Consider the following 16,866-nt stretch of genomic DNA (forward strand, 5'->3'; position numbering starts at 1 on the left):
TTTTTATTTTCATTTAATTGCATTTCCTGTGACTATATAGGCTAAATCAAATGGCACTCATGTTAACTTGAAAAAGATCGAGGGACTGACGAAATGAATGACATGTGATTGAAGTCTACACATTCAAATTTCACGAAGCAAAGTTAAACAAACAGAACTGCAGTTGCAGTTTTAAAAATAGGCTAATAGCCTACAAATCGCGATGCCTGAATTTGGCACTTTTTTGCTTAATATCTCTGGTTGTAGGCTATTTAATTGTAACCTAACGTCACCAGGCGCAAAATTGTCACAGATTAATGACGTGTGGGACGCATTGCACTGGAATATCCGATTTGTCTGTTTAGACTGTAGACACATGCACACAAATCCGATCCATATCTGATTTAAAACCACATACGAAAGGGGCCTGTATCCGATCTGAGGAGATCGGAATTCATGTGTTTTTTTGCTGTTTACACTGTCGTGGCACAGATCGGATGCGTGCCACATGAGAGCAAAAAATTCGGATTTGATCACTTCAAACTGGCAGTCTAAACGCAGTTCTAGTCACTGCTAGCTAGATCTGAAAAATGAATGTACACGACTCACTTTTTGTTTTGTATCTAGATACAGTACTAAAATGGTTCCTCCAATCAACTGCGCACCACCCGAAATAAACTACGTAGACTAATTAGGCGAAAGACGTTAGGTGCGTTTTTTTCTTTCCTCGGGTCGGGTCGGATTTGGGTCACGACTCGAAAATATTTTTGCGGGTTGGGTGGGGCGGTTTGGATCTCCTGAAGAGTCGGGTTGGTGCGGGTTTTAAAAAAAAGCCCACCCGCGCAACACTACTGTGAGGTCTGCCTGTAATTCACATTCAACTCATGAGCTATTGCCTTTGCACTTATTTTAATGCTCTGGTCAGCGGCCTGTTGAAAAGAGAGAAACACATTGATCTATGAAATAACCAGTATTTACTTGTATAAAACTAATTTCTGTTATGCTGTATGATGCCAGTCTCTCAGCATAAATAAATAATACAGTAGAAAAACAACTAATGTGCAGGTTGTCATGACAAGTAAAATACACAAACTAGCTGGATAAAGTTAATACAAGGGACATGCTTAGTATCTTACAGTTCCAGTGGACTGCAGTTGCTGCGGGGCCTTTGATATCTGTTCTCCCATGTTCTCATGGACAGCTGGAGACTTCAGCAGTTCAAGGCCATCATCAGCATCATCCACCACTTCAACCTTGATACCAGTCAGATCAGCGTGTGGCTGCAAAAACAATTCATATTACTACATCTCACATGAGAGGGTTTTGCAAAAAAAGTGAAGCTGGCAGCTTTGTTTTAGGGAAATTGGTGTATCACCGTCGGGTTTCCAGAGGCATTGGCCCTCATTTATGAAACGTGCGTACGACCAAAAACAGGCGTAAACCAGGCGTATGCTTGTTTCCACGCAAAGTATGGCATTTATCAATGTGAACGTGATCGATGCAATACGCTCAAATATCACGTCTAGTCTGAACTCGAGTACGCAATTTTTGCATGCGGCATAGCACTGTGCAGCAGTAAATCGCCGGTGGATTAAAGTTGATGAGTTGAATTTATGGACTATCTCGGACATAACACCTTTCCTGTACATGTGCAGCCTATTTGCTGTAATGTTGCATATTATATTGACACATTTGATGGAGAATAGCCATAGGAGATGATTATACTTTCTCTTTGACAAACGCAACATTTATGAATTATATATTTTAAATTATTTTCAAAGGGCAAATTTCAGTGTCGTATGGTTTTGTAATGCATGTATTTATAGTATGATGTGTTCTCTCTGCGAAAATAAAATCTGTTGCGCTTAAATCGATCTAGTTTCCCGCCTTCCTTGATGACAGCTTCTAGCTGTCAAAATTAACAAGGTTCAGCTGGACGTCACTGTGGCTCGAGATCACTAATTATCTCATTTGGACGTATAATGCACCTTCATGTCGTAAAGGGGCGAGGCCATTAAAACAAGCATAGGATAGGGGCGTGATATTTAAATTACGCTTGTTTCCAGCCGCCACATTTACCAACACACGTTTATTCTTACGCTAGAATTGGAGTGATACGAAAGTTTGATGAATCACACGTGAGCCTCGTCGTAAGATGGTTTCTGCGTTCAGATATACGCTGGTTTCTACGCTCGGTTGATAAATGAGGGCCATTATGTATTTCATTTAGTGGTGTAATGGCATGGCATGGCCACATGGTGGCGATCTGAATAGTACAGGTTCAAATGTTTGACAACGTAGGAAGAACAATGCAAGCGGAGGTCTGCACTCTGAGTGCTTTTCTAGTTGCATTCTATAATTTGCATGGAATTGTAGATCCAATAGCTAATTAAGACTTCTCCAAAATCAAAACACATTCTTACTGGTACAGCTGGAGTTGAGAATCAGGCAACACCACGACCTCCATCATCTCAAATCTGGTGTCAGGTGGAGCAGTGGCCTCAGTGTGCGAGTTATACCACGGTCTCCGGGGGAGCCGGGGGGCGGGGCGGGGTTTTTTTTTTCGTTGCACACGGGTGCGATAGGTCTAACAGCTATATAGCCATATTTAGACGAAACACCCTGATGGATCACGTCAACAGATTTCCCGAATGGGCTACGCAAACTTCAGTGAACTTGATAGTAAATAATCCACGGACCACCAATAATGTGTCTTCTGACTGTTTAATTGAATCAACTTGGAATTAGGCTACTCAACAACTTAGATTGTTTCACAACCACATGGGATATCCTGTACACAGAGCCAAACACACGTAATAAGAGCAGCCAGCGGCTGCAACCATGAACAAATTATGGCAAAGCCTTTACAATACAGGGCACAACACAACCCTCTCCCTGCCTGGAGAGACGCAACGCCATACACAACACAACGATGCACAGAGCCATTATCATAAGTAGGCCTATCACATCACATCACAGCAATCCATAGGCCTACAACACAGCAAAATGTAAGTAAAAACAGGTATTACCTAATACAGAAGCGACCACAGCGCCCTGGGTTCAGCTGCTTTTGCTCGAGGTCCAGTAACCCATGATGTGGACAGGCGATGACCTGATTTAAGCCAAGATGTGATGAATGGCATTGGATTGAATCTCTCCAATGGAGGTCCATTAAGGTCCACAAAAAGTACTGATGAGATGCTGGCTTCACGCAGGTTGTTTGGACTTTTTAAAGAAATAACCCAAGGTGAGTTGCTTTTTTCTTTTAGACATTCTTTTCCTTTAGACATTCGACTACAGTGCTAGTGTGAACGAGCTTGTGTGAGTGGGTGGAGCTGCGGGCAGCGTCCCCACGTTTCAAGCGCGAAAGCAGACACTTTTTTCATGAATCATGAACTCAAAATACAATTTTATTTATCTGATTTTACACCTTTGAGGGAAAATCATGGTCAAAATATAATTTATTTGGCAATCATTAATATTTTAGAGCTCCCCCAAAATTTCACAAACCATGTTTCCAGGGGAGCTCAGGTGGCCACTAGGGGAGCCATGGCTCCCCCTGCTCCCCACTAACTCGCACCCTGAGTGGCCTGCTGAAAAGAGAGATAAAACAATCATTAGTGCATCAAATAACATTTCCATTGATTAGTATAGAAATCTGTGTGTCTGTAATTATATATGTCAATTATGCCATCAGTCTCTTTGCATAAATGTTGTACGCAAACTAATGGGCAAGCAATCCTAATATATTTAGAGATACAGACTAGTTGACTAGTAGTTAAAAGAACAGTAGACATGAAGTCTTCAGAATCAGGCAAAAGCTGTAGAGTTTCTGAGGTTCCTTTGTGGTGGTTTTCAGATTATATGTGATATTTTAGTCAGAATTCACAGGATGCATTCATGGTTCATAAGCTTTAAAATTGGGCCTACTGCCTTTGATCTTAGTGTGGTTCATAAGCTGTAACATGGGGCCTACTGCATACAGTACTGTATGTTCTTGTGTGTTCCTGTGTCTGGCATTTTTCTGCAAACATCAGCACCAGCATTAGCATCTGGTTTTGCTGAATGCACTTTCATCTAGAATATCTTAACTGACCATCTAAGCAAACCAAAGAGTTATATGGGACGGAAAGCCATATTAGGGCTGAACCCTCATGTGCAAGGGAGAGGGGAGGTCATCCGCTGGTCAGGTCCGAGAAAGGACCAGGTGAATCTTCATGATCAAGGGAGAGGGGATGTCATCCGCTGGCGGGGTCCGAGCTGGCGGGGTCCGATAGAGGACAATGGGAGGCACACTGTCTGAGGTACCAGAAAACTTGCCACACAACTAATTTGGAACAACCATCCATAATAGAAATGTCAAGAAGAAAGTGTCTGAGAGAGAGTCTATATCATCCCCTGGCATATCAAAGCAAAGAAACACAAGAACACACGGTCCGAGGAAAATGACATAAACTTTACGCTGATTGGCTAAAAGAATATGGGGTGATGCGAGCGGGGACGCCAAGAAGTGTGCTTTAGGTATATAAGATGAGACCCCGCCATCTTAGGTAGGACGTTCATCGGGATCCCCAGCGGATGACACCTCACCTTCTCCCTATTGTCTTGACTGTCAGCCTGAAACTTTGTTTTCGCTGTACTATCATTGCAATATGGGGAATAAAGATCAACAGTCTACAGAAGTCTCCTGTCTGTATTGTCTCCTACGGACGCTTTGTTCCGGAGTGCTATTTAGTATATAGTTAAGTGTTAAGTATTAATTAGTGATAATTGGATTCGCATAGTGGAACAATTTTCCACGACACCTTCTTCCATGTTCTCATGAACAGCCGACTTCATAAGATCATCAACAGCATCATCCACAACATCAGCCTCATCATCGGTCCCAATCAGATCAGTGTGTGGCTGCAGAACATCAGGAGTTAACAAAAAGGCTTTGTTTTCTTAACCATAACATTTCCAACATGCATAACCCAACACCTAGAACACAATCACTAATAGTACCTCTACAAACAGGTGCCTGTCAACAATTGTAAGTAGGAATCATTTTTAAAGTAATCCTGTGAAGTGCTTTCCATAACAAATGTCCTTCCTACCTGTATGGTTGGTTTGAGCAGTGGAACGTCTGATGACAACCTCCTCAACCTCAGATGTGAAGTGCTCAGCAACCGGAAGGTGCTTGCAAACATTGTTTTTCCCAATGTCTTTACCAGCATGCTGAAGATGTTTCTTGCTGTTCCCTTGGTCTTCTGTCTCTGTGATAATTTCACATCGCTGCTCATACATCTGTTGACAAGTAATTTAACAAACAGTCAATTAAAAGAGCACAGTACATGTAGCAAGATGGCTTTAAAAATAGTATTCTTACCGGTACAGCTGGAGGACCCAATTGAGAATCAGGCAACTCTCCTCCCTCCATAATCTCAAACCTGCTGTCAGGTGTAGCACTGGCCTGCTGAAATTATATACATAAAACAATGATTGGTCCATGAAATAACATTTATTTTGGTGTGTATAGAAATCTGTATCAATCATCTGTTTCTGTCATTCCAAATGTAAAATTTGTCATCAGTCTCTCTGCATAAATGTCGTAGTACACAAACTAATAGGCAAGTAATCCTAATATAATGAAAGATGCACACTAGTTTGATGCAAAAGTTTAAAGAACAAAAGTGCATATCTTACAATTTCTGCCGTGGGCATGAAGTTTTCAGGATCAGGCAAAATGTTGTCATGAACAGCTGGAGACTTTAGCAGCTCACGCCCATCAGCACCATCCACCACATCAGCCTGGGTCCCAGTCAGATCAGTGTGTGGCTGCAAAAACAATTCCTATAGCTCAAACATCTTACGGTACATTAGAGGGATTTACAAAAAGGCTTTGCTTTCTTAACCATAATATTTCCTTATATGCTGAACTCCTTGCAACATGTAATAACAGAATATGTTGCGCTAATATTGCCCCTACAAATGGATTTGTATTTATGCCCTTTTCAATACTTGGAAGTACTGTAGCAGTCATTATGACTGCCGCTAGCGTAGCGGTCATATAGTGATTGTCAAAGGTTTTTTTTTTTTTTCTTCTTCTTTTTCCCCCCGTCATCTTCCTGTATTTTTCGTCAACGATTCCTGGGACACCGGGGCACATAAAACTTGGTGGGCATGTAGCCCCAGTTGACTTCTATTTCGTTTGGTCCCGGGGGACCACTCCATCCCTGCACTGGCCCTCCCGAAATCCAAAAATTACAGTTTTTCCTAAATAACTACCTGAACCGTGGCACCGAGGATGACAAAATGTTTATGGTATGTTGGTCTCAATAGCCCACATCAACTTAGCTTATAGTCATTTGTGATTTGCACCCCCAAAAATGAAAATGCAATGTAATACGTCTGACGTCTGATGACATCAGCTTGGCCTCGGCAACCTCCTCAACCTCAGATGTGAGACTCTCAGCAACTGGAAGGTGCTTGCAAACATGATTTTTCACAATTCTACAAGCATGCTGAGGATGTTGCTTGCTGTTCTCAGTCTCTGTGATCATTTCACATCGCTGCTCAAACCTCTGTTGATGAAATAATTTAGAAAAACAAATTCATAGAGCATTCATATTGCAAGTGCAGGGGCTAAAAATCATGACTGACTACAAAGCCCCACCCCCCTCCTCAGGAGGTGCAAATAAGGAGTCGGTAAACAGCCTCAACACTTTCTTTGCACGATTTGACACCTGCCGTGACCAAGAGCCCACTGCAGCATGTAAGGAGAGTGGCGGAGTAGGAGGGAACGGAGGACCACTCGTTCTCTCTGAACACGATGTCAGGAGGACATTCCAGCAAGTGAACACCAGGAAGGCTGCAGGACCAGATGAGATAGCTGGACGAGTTCTCAAGGTCTGCGCCGACCAGTTGGCACCAGTGTTCACAGCTATATTCAACCTGTCCCTGGCACAGTCCATCATCCCCACATGCTTTAAAAAGTCTACCATCATCCCCATACCCTAAAAGCCCAGCCCAGCCTGTCATAACGACTATCGCCCAGTTGCACTCACCTCTGTGGTGATGAAATGTTTTGAGAAGCTGGTCAAGGCCCACATCTGCTCCTCACTGCCCAACACACTGGACCCTCTACAATTTGCGTACCGGCCCAATAGATCCACTGGGGATGCCATTGCTCACATACTACACACTGTCCTATCACATCTGGACAAGAGCAAGGGGAAAGTGTTGAACTATGCAAGACTGTTATTTGTTGACTATAGTTCAGCCTTCAATACAATTCTTCCCTCCACCCTCATCTCGAAGCTCAGGAGCCTGGGGCTGAATGACGCCCTCTGCACATGGATCCTGAACTTCCTGACAGAGAGACCCCAGGTGGTGAAAGCGGGCAGGCACACCTCAACCTCCCTCACCCTCAGCACAGGGGCCCCCCAGGGCTGTGTTCTGTCGCCCCTGCTATACTCCCTGTATACGCACAACTGTACAGCCACCACAGACTCAAATACCATCATTAAGTTTGCTGACGACACCGTAGTGGTAGGCCTAATCCACAACAACGATGAGGCGGCCTACCTGGAGGAAGTGAGGTGCCTGACCCAGTGGTGTCAGAGAAACAATCTCCATCTCAACGTCACCAAAACTAAAGAGATGCTGGTGGACTTTGGGAGGAAGCAGGTGCGGGACTACACACCCTTATCCATCAATGGGACCCCTGTGGAGAGGGTGGACACAATCAAGTACCTCGGTGTCCAGATCACTGAGGATCTGACATGGTCTACCCACCTGGACACTGTGGTAAAGAAAGCTAGGCAGAGACTGTACCATCTAAGGAGGCTGAAGAAATTCAGAGCATCCAAAACAGTCCTGCAGAGCTTCTACTCCAGCACCATAGAGAGCATCCTGACTGGGTGCATCACCGCTTGGTATGGTAACACCACCATCCAAGACCAAAAGGCCCTGCAGAGAGTGGTGCGTTCAGCAGAACGCACCATAGGGGGGTAACTACCTAACCTAAAGGACATCTATACCAAGCGGTGCAAGGACAAGACCACCAAGATACTCAGAGACCCCAGCCACCCAGACTATGGTCTGTTCTCTCTGCTTCCCTCAGGAAGACGATACTGCACACTGGCGGCAAGGACCGAGAGACTCAGGAAGAGTTTCTTCCCCCAAGCTGTCCGGCACTTAAATGGAACTGACTGCACATAGCACTTTCTACTCTACCTGCAATACCCCCCCCCCCCCCCCCCCCGAATGTATTGTTGTTTTGTTGTTGTTGTTGTTGTTGTTACTGTTTCTGTTCTATGTTAGTTTGTATGCCTCTTTTTACCTAGCATGGAGCCGACTGTAACATTTCACTGCATTTTATGTATGTGACAAATAAAATCTGAATCTGAAAGTGAATATAGCTTTTTTTGTAGGAGTGAAACAATATTTGTTGAGGACTAGATAATGTATTGCTTTTAAGACACTGTATGTTTTCCCTACATTTCAGTCTAACAGATAATGCGCTCCATTATATTCTATAATCTGCATGGCCATCGCAAATGAAGACTTCCCTAAACCAAAACACAATTCTTACCATCACGGCTGGTGGGCACAGTTGAGAATCAGGCAAAACCGCACACTCCATCATCTCAAATTTGCTGTCCATAGCAGTGGCCTGTTGAAAAGAGAAATTAAACTATCATTGATCCATTCAATAACAGTTCCTTTGATGGATAAAAATCTGTATCGAGTCATCGGTTTCTGTGAGTCTATGTGTATGATGACATCAGTCTCCTGGCATAATTATTGCTGTACAGTAACACATGTGGAAGCAGTCCCAAGACATGAAATATACAGACTATGGGATACAGAAGAAAGTGTATGCCTACCAGTAAGGCTGGAGAGATGAGTTGGTCATCAGGGGAAGGGAGCGTGGACACATTTGCCTCCATCACCTCACATTTGGTGATAAGGTCTGGAGAGTGATGAAAGTTTACCTTGCCTTCCACTTTTGTAGCAGCAAGTTCCTCAGGGACCTGACACAACAAATATTGGAAATGGTTCAACTATGTAATTTATGTCCTAATGATTTGATGTACTGTAAGGTTTGTCTTCAGCTAGTAAACCTATGAAGCACATGACACACCTGTACGGCAGCATCTTTGCACTGTCTTATGTGACAGGTGTCATGGATGTTTGTACAGCTTGCTTTGGTACTGCCCATAGATGAACACATTACTGAATCAAAAACATACGAACATGTAGCGACACTTATATGTTCCAAAATGAAGCAGCTGACCTAGTGATGCCTGAGATGAGCTGCTCTCCTCTCTGAAGTAAAGACAAAGCGGCCTTCTGAGGAATGTTCATAGGTGGAGGTGGATGAGCTATCTCCACCTTCTCCTTAAATTGCATCACAACTTGCTCCAGACTGCCCAAACAAGACCTGCAGTCTTCAACGAGATCCCTGAGACCATATCTGGAGATAGCAATGCCACGCATGTCAGTACAGTATATTAGGGAAAAGAACATGCTTTTTATGGTTAATCAGTGAGACTGAAAACAGATACATCACCTCGTCATCAGCTTCAGTGTCCTTGTATGAACCGTTCGTCAAAACACATGGACAACAAATATGTGCTTCCTGCGGAGACATTTTTGTGGAGAGAACATTTCTCAAGTGATCCTTACAAGTAATTTAGAGCTGTAAAATTAACTCATCTCTGAGGAAATTTCACCTGGCTGTGGGACTTCCTATCGTCCTGCAGGTGGACAGCAGTTGTTCTTTTCTCGATTTGCTGAACCATATGGAAAAACCACTGCCTGTCACGGTTGGCTGACTGCATGACTTTAGTGCAAGTATTGATTAAATCCTAAAGAACACAAATGATCAATCATGATGACTCAAAAGTTTTATCCAAAAAACTATCAGATATTCTCAATGGGTATAAACTATACCGATGTTACTATGCTCCAGTACTTAGCACGAGCATCACTCTCAGCTACTGTACCATCCTCTGCAGTATAATCAAGTCCAATGGCTCATTTTAGATTCAGATTCAATACTTTAATTGCCATACAACAGAAGTTGTTTGGGATTTGCTGCGGTGTGCTCCACAACAGACAAGACAACACCACACAAAGACATGAAGCCTGAGACGCAGATACAAAGAACATACAGTACTGTACATGCTACATACGCTACATGGCTCGTCCCTACATAGGCAAGTATAAAGTGGCGAGTGACTGTGGAAGTATACCTAAAGTGCAAATTGTAAGTACACAACCAGAAGTGCAAATATAGCAGGACATATGAAAGCATGTAGGCCTATATAAAAAAAAATGATAATAAAAACAAAACACTACCCAAGACCTGAGTTGGATTAATCTACCTCCATGAGGTATTGGTGCAGGGACGGAGAGCTATTTAAAAATCTAATTGCACTACAGTATGTGCTATTTAAAAAGCGTAAGGTCTTTGTACTAATAGCCCTAAGCCTTTTGCCTGATGGGAGGATGCTAAGGAGATGGTTGGCAGGGTGAGTTACATCCCTCAGGATTTTCATGCCCTTTCGTTGCATGTGGGCCTTGTAGATTTCTGGTAAGGGGGTAACTTTGCAGCCTATGATCCTCTCGGCCGTATGAACTATCCTGTCTAGCTGTAGCCTGTTCTGGACAGTGATGTTTCCATACCAGACAGTGATAGAGAAGGAGAGAATACTCTCAATAGTGGCACGATAAAATTGCAGCATCCCCTTGCAGGCCACCCCAAATTTCCTCAGCTGCCAGAGAAAAAAAGAGCCTCTGGAGGGCTTTTTTAGTAATACAGCTCAGGTTGTCACCCCCATCTATCTATCTATCTATCTATTAAAGCAAGGAACGTCTGTCTGTGTGTCACTCTGTCTGGCTGTCTGTCTGTGCCACGCATAACTCTCGAACCGCTCATCCGACTGATCTAAAATTTGACACGGGTCTTGCTAATGCCATGCGTGAGTGCAGTGCGAAGTTTGGTCGTTGTTGGACAACAAATAACAAAGATATCGTTAAATTGAGCGAAATACAACTCTACCGCAATCCCACAATTCTACCGCTCTCGCTCTAGCCACTCCCCCTCACTCTCACTTACTCCAGCATAGAAACAAAAAAGCCCATTTCGCTGACACTCACGTTGCCAATCATGGAAATTACTATGTCTCACGTAAACAACGGACCGTTTCAAGATTGTTCATGTTGGATAAACATGCTGAGTCTGACACACATGCACCCGGCTGTTACAGTCACATGCACCAGGCTGTTACAGTCACGTAACGTTGCATAGCTTAGGCTTCTCAACAACCGCGGTTGCCAAGCGCTTCTGTTGCCTGATCAGGCCGACACACACGTCGGTACCATTCTGTTAAAATTTGCATTTAAAACAGCGGCTCTTCACTCTATCTGGACATCGGCTACAGGCTTAACATTCATTCAAACATCACTCCGAGTTCATAGCACTGGCATATGGCCATGGTCATGCGGTTAACTTTAGACTATAATTTCCCAACAACAGCAAAAACGCACGGGTATGTAACATGTGTCTAATATTGCCATTAGCTGCAACTCAAACGCCTTTCCCCTTCACTTTTTTACTTTGCAAAGACAGTAAAAAGCTCTAACTGCACGGGCCTGATTCTACATCATCACCAATCTAACATGATCTACCTGCATCAACGTCATTGGGTATATGTTTCTTGGAAAACATTGTTTGCACGGGCACTGCCCTAGTTTCATTGAGGATGAAACTGTGGTCCCTAAGAACCTGAAGCTGCCACCCGTTCCACTTCTACCCCATTGATGGCCAGGGGCTGGGACACTAGCCCCTTGCGGCGAAAGTCCACTACCATTTCCATTTCTTACCATTTCTTTAAAAAATGGAATTCTAAATTGTGCTGGGAACACCATTCCACTAATGTGAGTAGGCTACCTCTTTCCTGTAGGCCACATCATCATCATCCTTAGAGATGAGCCTTACCAATGTTGTGTCATCTGCAAATTTGTACATCTTGACTGAGTCTGTATGTGATACACAATCATTGGTGTACAGTGAGTACAGTAGGGGGGACAAGACACAACCCTGAGGGGCGCTAGTGCTAATATATTTGACCCCAGAGGTTTTGCTGTTTACCCTTACCACTTGTTTCCTGTGCAGCAGAAAACAGACAAGTCAAGCACACAAAAGTTGCAGGCAGAGTGAGTGAGAGTGCCACAATAGCTGCATGCATCAAAAATAAGAAATTAGGCTATTAAGTTTAGGGAGTTTATTCCTCTCCCTATAGGCTACTTTTGGATTCTCTCTGAATGTTTAAAACACCAAAGCGTAATATCTAAAAGCTACATGTGTAATATCTTGGCGCTCTATAGGCCTAAGTGACAAATGGAAAAAGAATGGAGTGATAGATGTAGATCTGCTATTTTGCAAAAACAGCAAAAAGAGGTTTCATTCTGATCTGGTCGTTCAGACATCTGGCTACCACCTGACACGGACACAAATATTATGCGCATTCACTAGGGTAATTACGGTTGTGATGGCGATACGCGTATGTGTCAGGAAGTGGGGGAGCAACTCGGGCTTCAGTTGAGAAGAGAAAAGCTCTCTGTGTCCCGGGCACTACTGGGAGGCACTGGAAGGGAGCTGAAGAGTGCCTCTTGCTATGGGTTTGCTTGCGCGGATACGCAAGGAATGGTTTATTATCGGAATTGTTGTGGCAATCGCCTGCGCTAGACTAGAGCCATCCGTCGGAGTGAAAGGAGGTAAGTGTCATGTGTCGTAGGCTATGGATGAAAGAGGAAGAAAGTGGCGAAATGTTTCTCAGAGATATTACTCAACTTTCTTGTCAGGTAGTGATTGAGGTCTTTGTCTATCATTTAACTTACTACAACATCTATAGACATTGTAAGAGACACAAGACTGTGTCTCAACCAGCTACGATGTATGTCAAACGACCAATCTCAGCAGACTACTAGCCTACACAGAAAGCATCCATCCATGAACAGGTTAGGCTGCTATACTGTATGAATGGCCCATATGTGTACATGGGTCACGCGCATCTGTAGTGACACGTAGCACCCGGACCTGCGCGCGGACATTGCCATTGCCTCCCACTACATCACACCTGGTTTGTTCATGAGGTTTACTCCTGGGCCTTGGGCATCTCTCTCTCTCTCTCTCTCCACACTAGCTTATTCTGCCTCTTCTGTCTCTGTTCAGCTTATAGAGTGTAGTAACCTAAATTGTTTCTCAATCTGCCTCTCCATCTCCCCTTCAGGTCCTCTTCGTCCAGAGATCACAGTGTCTTACATTGCTGTCTCAGCCATCTTTCTGAACAGCGGTCTCTCACTGAAAACCGAGGTATGTATAGGAACTTGTTAGCCCTGTACTGACTGACTCTAACTACCATTTTGTTTCCTCAATTTACAAACACACTCATAATGAATTCGTTATCTGTCTCTCTCACTGTCTTTGCTGTAGGAGTTAGCGTCAGCTCTGTTACATGTGCGGTTGCACTTGTTTGTCCAGTGCTTCACCCTGGTCTTCTTCCCATTATGCATCTGGGTACTGGTCCATATCCTCGAGCTCACATCAATGAACCAATGGCTGCTGAGAGGGTGCGTGGACACTCTCTCTCTCGCTCTCTCTCTCTAACCCCCCCCCCCCTCTCTCTCACACACACACATGCACACACACACACAGAGTAGGCATCTACGCACACATACACGCAGGCAACACCATCTTATGCACATACCTACCTGTACACAATATGCATGAATGACTGTGTGAGGGAAAATATTTAAATTGAGGTGAACAGCCCTTCAGTGGAGTGCATACATCCTCATCCTTTGTTATATGTTCCTCCTAAGGAATCAGATTGTGAAAGCAGGGTGCTTTGTTTGTATAATCAGAGAGGTGTGGATGGTAGGCTACTAGTCAAAATCAGCAAAGGTCAAAGCTGATTTTCCAGTTTCCTGAAGTTCACGGATTAGGACAGATTTATAATTCTGGACAGTATTTGTTGATGCCTGCTTCTATGGCTTACCTTCTGTTTAGTTATGTTGATATTGGATCATATGTGGCCAATGGAAACAAAGAGGAATGTAATGCCTGTTCAAACAATGGCTTCATGAGTGTGTAGGTAGGTGGGTCTGCGACTCCAAACACCACTGTTGAGTCTTCTGGAAGTGTTGGGGGCCTAATTCAACGAAGCACGGAGAAAGAAAGATGCCTGCTTGAAAACCCCTTATGCTCACAATGTTCTTCCCTTGGGCAATTACACTTATGGTTTTGCATAGGTTTCTTATCAACCAGCTATGCAGCGTAAGCAGTGGCTAGTAAAGCCTACGTTTTACTTAGTATTCTAACATCTCTTCTGTGTATATATGAAATAGATTGCTGTAGAAAAGGTCTAGATGGCTGTAGTTTTGCTGTAGGCTGTTATCATTCATGTTCAGTTCTAGTGTGGGTTTTGTGGTGGTAATAGAGGCTTATGGTGACCTTAAAAGATAGTGAGGGAAACACTAGATAAGAGAGTCAGAGCTACTGGGTATGTGTTATCGGCTAGTAAGGTGATTATTGGTGCCATATAATCAGTTCTACAGCCCTCCTCCTGACACACCAACACCTCTGCACATTAGTGTGTAAACAACTTTCTGTGTGGCAACAAGCACATATGCATGTTGTTGTCATAGCCTACTCCTGTGTGTGTGCGTGTGTGTGTGTGTGTGTGTGTGTGTGTGTGTGTGTGTGTGCGCACTCACGAGAAATGGGAATTTAATGACCATGGCTTTGTGTGATTGTGTTCTCAAGGCTGCAGACCGTCGGGTGCATGCCCCCACCAGTATCCTCTGCTGTCATCCTCACCAAAGCTGTTGGAGGAAATGAGGTAAGAACTGTTTGTGTGTGTGTAATAGTAGTATATTTGTGCGTGTGTGTGTTGATGTGACCGTAATAATACATCAGGTATGGGCTCTGTGCTCAAACTTACTTGAAGTCGGCAAACCAGTTTGTTGACATGGTTGTTAACAAGCACCTGAAGGTAAGTGCTTGTACCAAATGTAAGGAATACAATGTACGTGAGTCTTAATGTCCGTGGGCGGTGTTTCAAGTTGTTCTAAAAACGATTTCAGTTTCTACCTTTTCCCTAAAAACGGCAGTCTACGTGCAGTGGCTGCACAGAATAAGGAGGGAAGGATTTGCGGTGAGCACGCGTTTTGGTACAACTGCAAAACTCCTCTTCAGGTGCTTGTTAACAGCGAAACAGGAAACCGACTTCAAGCTTTGCTGACTTGAAGTAGGCTAGAGCACACAGCCCAGGGCATTTGTATGTGTTGACCCAGGCGTTTCTTTTCCTCCCACAGGCTGCTGCCATCTTCAACTCTGCCTTTGGTAGTTTCTTGGTGAGTTCACAGCACTATGGGCCTTCATTTGAATGCCGGGCAAAGTGCAGAATCTAAAGTCTAGCTAAAGCTTGCTTAAAGGTGCTCTAAGCGATGTCAAATGGTTTCTAAGCTAAAACGTTTGTAGCAAAACACGTTTCTCTCCACAATCCCCCAGCTGACTGTTCCCTGAATGCACTGTAACATCTCATGCACTGTCTCTTTGTAGACAGCCCAGGCTCCAAAAACGGCATCAAAAAAGCCTAGGCCGTGAAGCATAACAAACTGTTTCAGCCATTCACCGACGAGATGCACGTTCAGGAGTGTTTCAATTGCACGGGAGGGAGTGGGAGGGAGTAGCGCGATAGCTCTCTGTTTGGTTTGAACGTCAACAGAGCACCTAGATCGCTTAGAGCAATAACTACGTAAAATGTATTTGCAAATGTACAGTAATACCATGAGAAAGATCAGCACACACATCAGTGGGTCAGGTAAAAGCTGTCTCAAGCCCCATGATGCCCTTGGTTCATGCATGAGCACTTTGCTCATAAACTGACTTTGCACTAGGACCCAATAACTAAGTATCTGTATTTGGGCAGTGATCCTACATGTGCCACAATGCATTAGCTGTGAATTTCAATGAGTATCTTTTTCGGTCAGAGTATCAGTAATGTGCTAACAGGGATCTGTATTTAACAGAATAAATTGTGAATGTTTAAAAATGTATCTACTGTATCTATCTGTATATGCAAGTATATGGCCGCATTGTAAATTAAAGAGTATAGATTTAGGGGATCAGTGTTTGGCAGAATGTGACAGGAGTGTAACTGAATCTTGATCTGTATTTGGCAGGGCATCGTAGTGACACCTGCACTGCTGCTGCTGTTCGTAAGTGGACTCCCCTTTAATATCACGTGTCATGGTCTGTGTGTTTGGTGTCTATGTACATGGTTAGGTGTATATACAGTATATTTCCTAAGTGTGCTTGTGTGTAACGCATCTGTGAAAGATTACAGGATATCTCAATTTTGCACATCATTTTGCACAGGAACTTTTATCTGAAGGAGCCTGGAGCATCTGTGTCTCAGGGCTTCATGGCAGCGTTGTGTTGTGAATGAAAGCTGTGCATTTCCTGTTCTTTTCCCTGCAGCTGGGCTCGTCCTCTGCGGTGCCATTCTCCTCCATCTTCTCCCAGCTCTTCATGACTGTCGTGGTTCCTCTGCTCATTGGGCAGGTGTGTGTGTGTGTGTGTGAGGGTGACCTATTGTATGGCTGAGCTGGATCTGGACAGGACTCGGTAGTAGTGTGGCCAGTAGACAGGCCTTCAGGAATAGTTTAATTGAAAGGGAAGGTCATAGAACTGAAAAACAACTGTAAGCCAAGTCTAAATATGGCAGCTCTGCTGTATGTATGAGGATACGTATGAGGATACGTACAGTATGATTGACTTGAGTGTGATATATGTGTGAGTACGGTGACATTAACGGAAGGTCTAACCGT

The 16,866-nt window shown here is 43.9% G+C and overlaps 1 protein-coding gene across 1 annotated transcript in view; it reads left to right on the forward strand.

Moving 5' to 3' along the window:
• Positions 1 to 12,529: 12,529 nt before the first annotated feature.
• The window catches only part of slc10a7 (solute carrier family 10 member 7), an 8,593-nt gene continuing 4,256 nt past the window's right edge, over positions 12,530 to 16,866 (forward strand). The window contains exons 1-7 of the mRNA XM_062516858.1: positions 12,530 to 12,747; positions 13,263 to 13,345; positions 13,466 to 13,602; positions 14,798 to 14,873; positions 15,349 to 15,387; positions 16,219 to 16,254; positions 16,517 to 16,600. Coding sequence (XP_062372842.1) covers positions 12,648 to 12,747; positions 13,263 to 13,345; positions 13,466 to 13,602; positions 14,798 to 14,873; positions 15,349 to 15,387; positions 16,219 to 16,254; positions 16,517 to 16,600 — 555 coding nt within the window. The 5' untranslated portion in view covers positions 12,530 to 12,647. The remainder of the gene's footprint in view (positions 12,748 to 13,262; positions 13,346 to 13,465; positions 13,603 to 14,797; positions 14,874 to 15,348; positions 15,388 to 16,218; positions 16,255 to 16,516; positions 16,601 to 16,866) is intronic.

Source organism: Sardina pilchardus, chromosome 16, assembly GCF_963854185.1.
Source record: "Sardina pilchardus chromosome 16, fSarPil1.1, whole genome shotgun sequence".
Taxonomy (NCBI): domain Eukaryota; kingdom Metazoa; phylum Chordata; class Actinopteri; order Clupeiformes; family Clupeidae; genus Sardina; species Sardina pilchardus.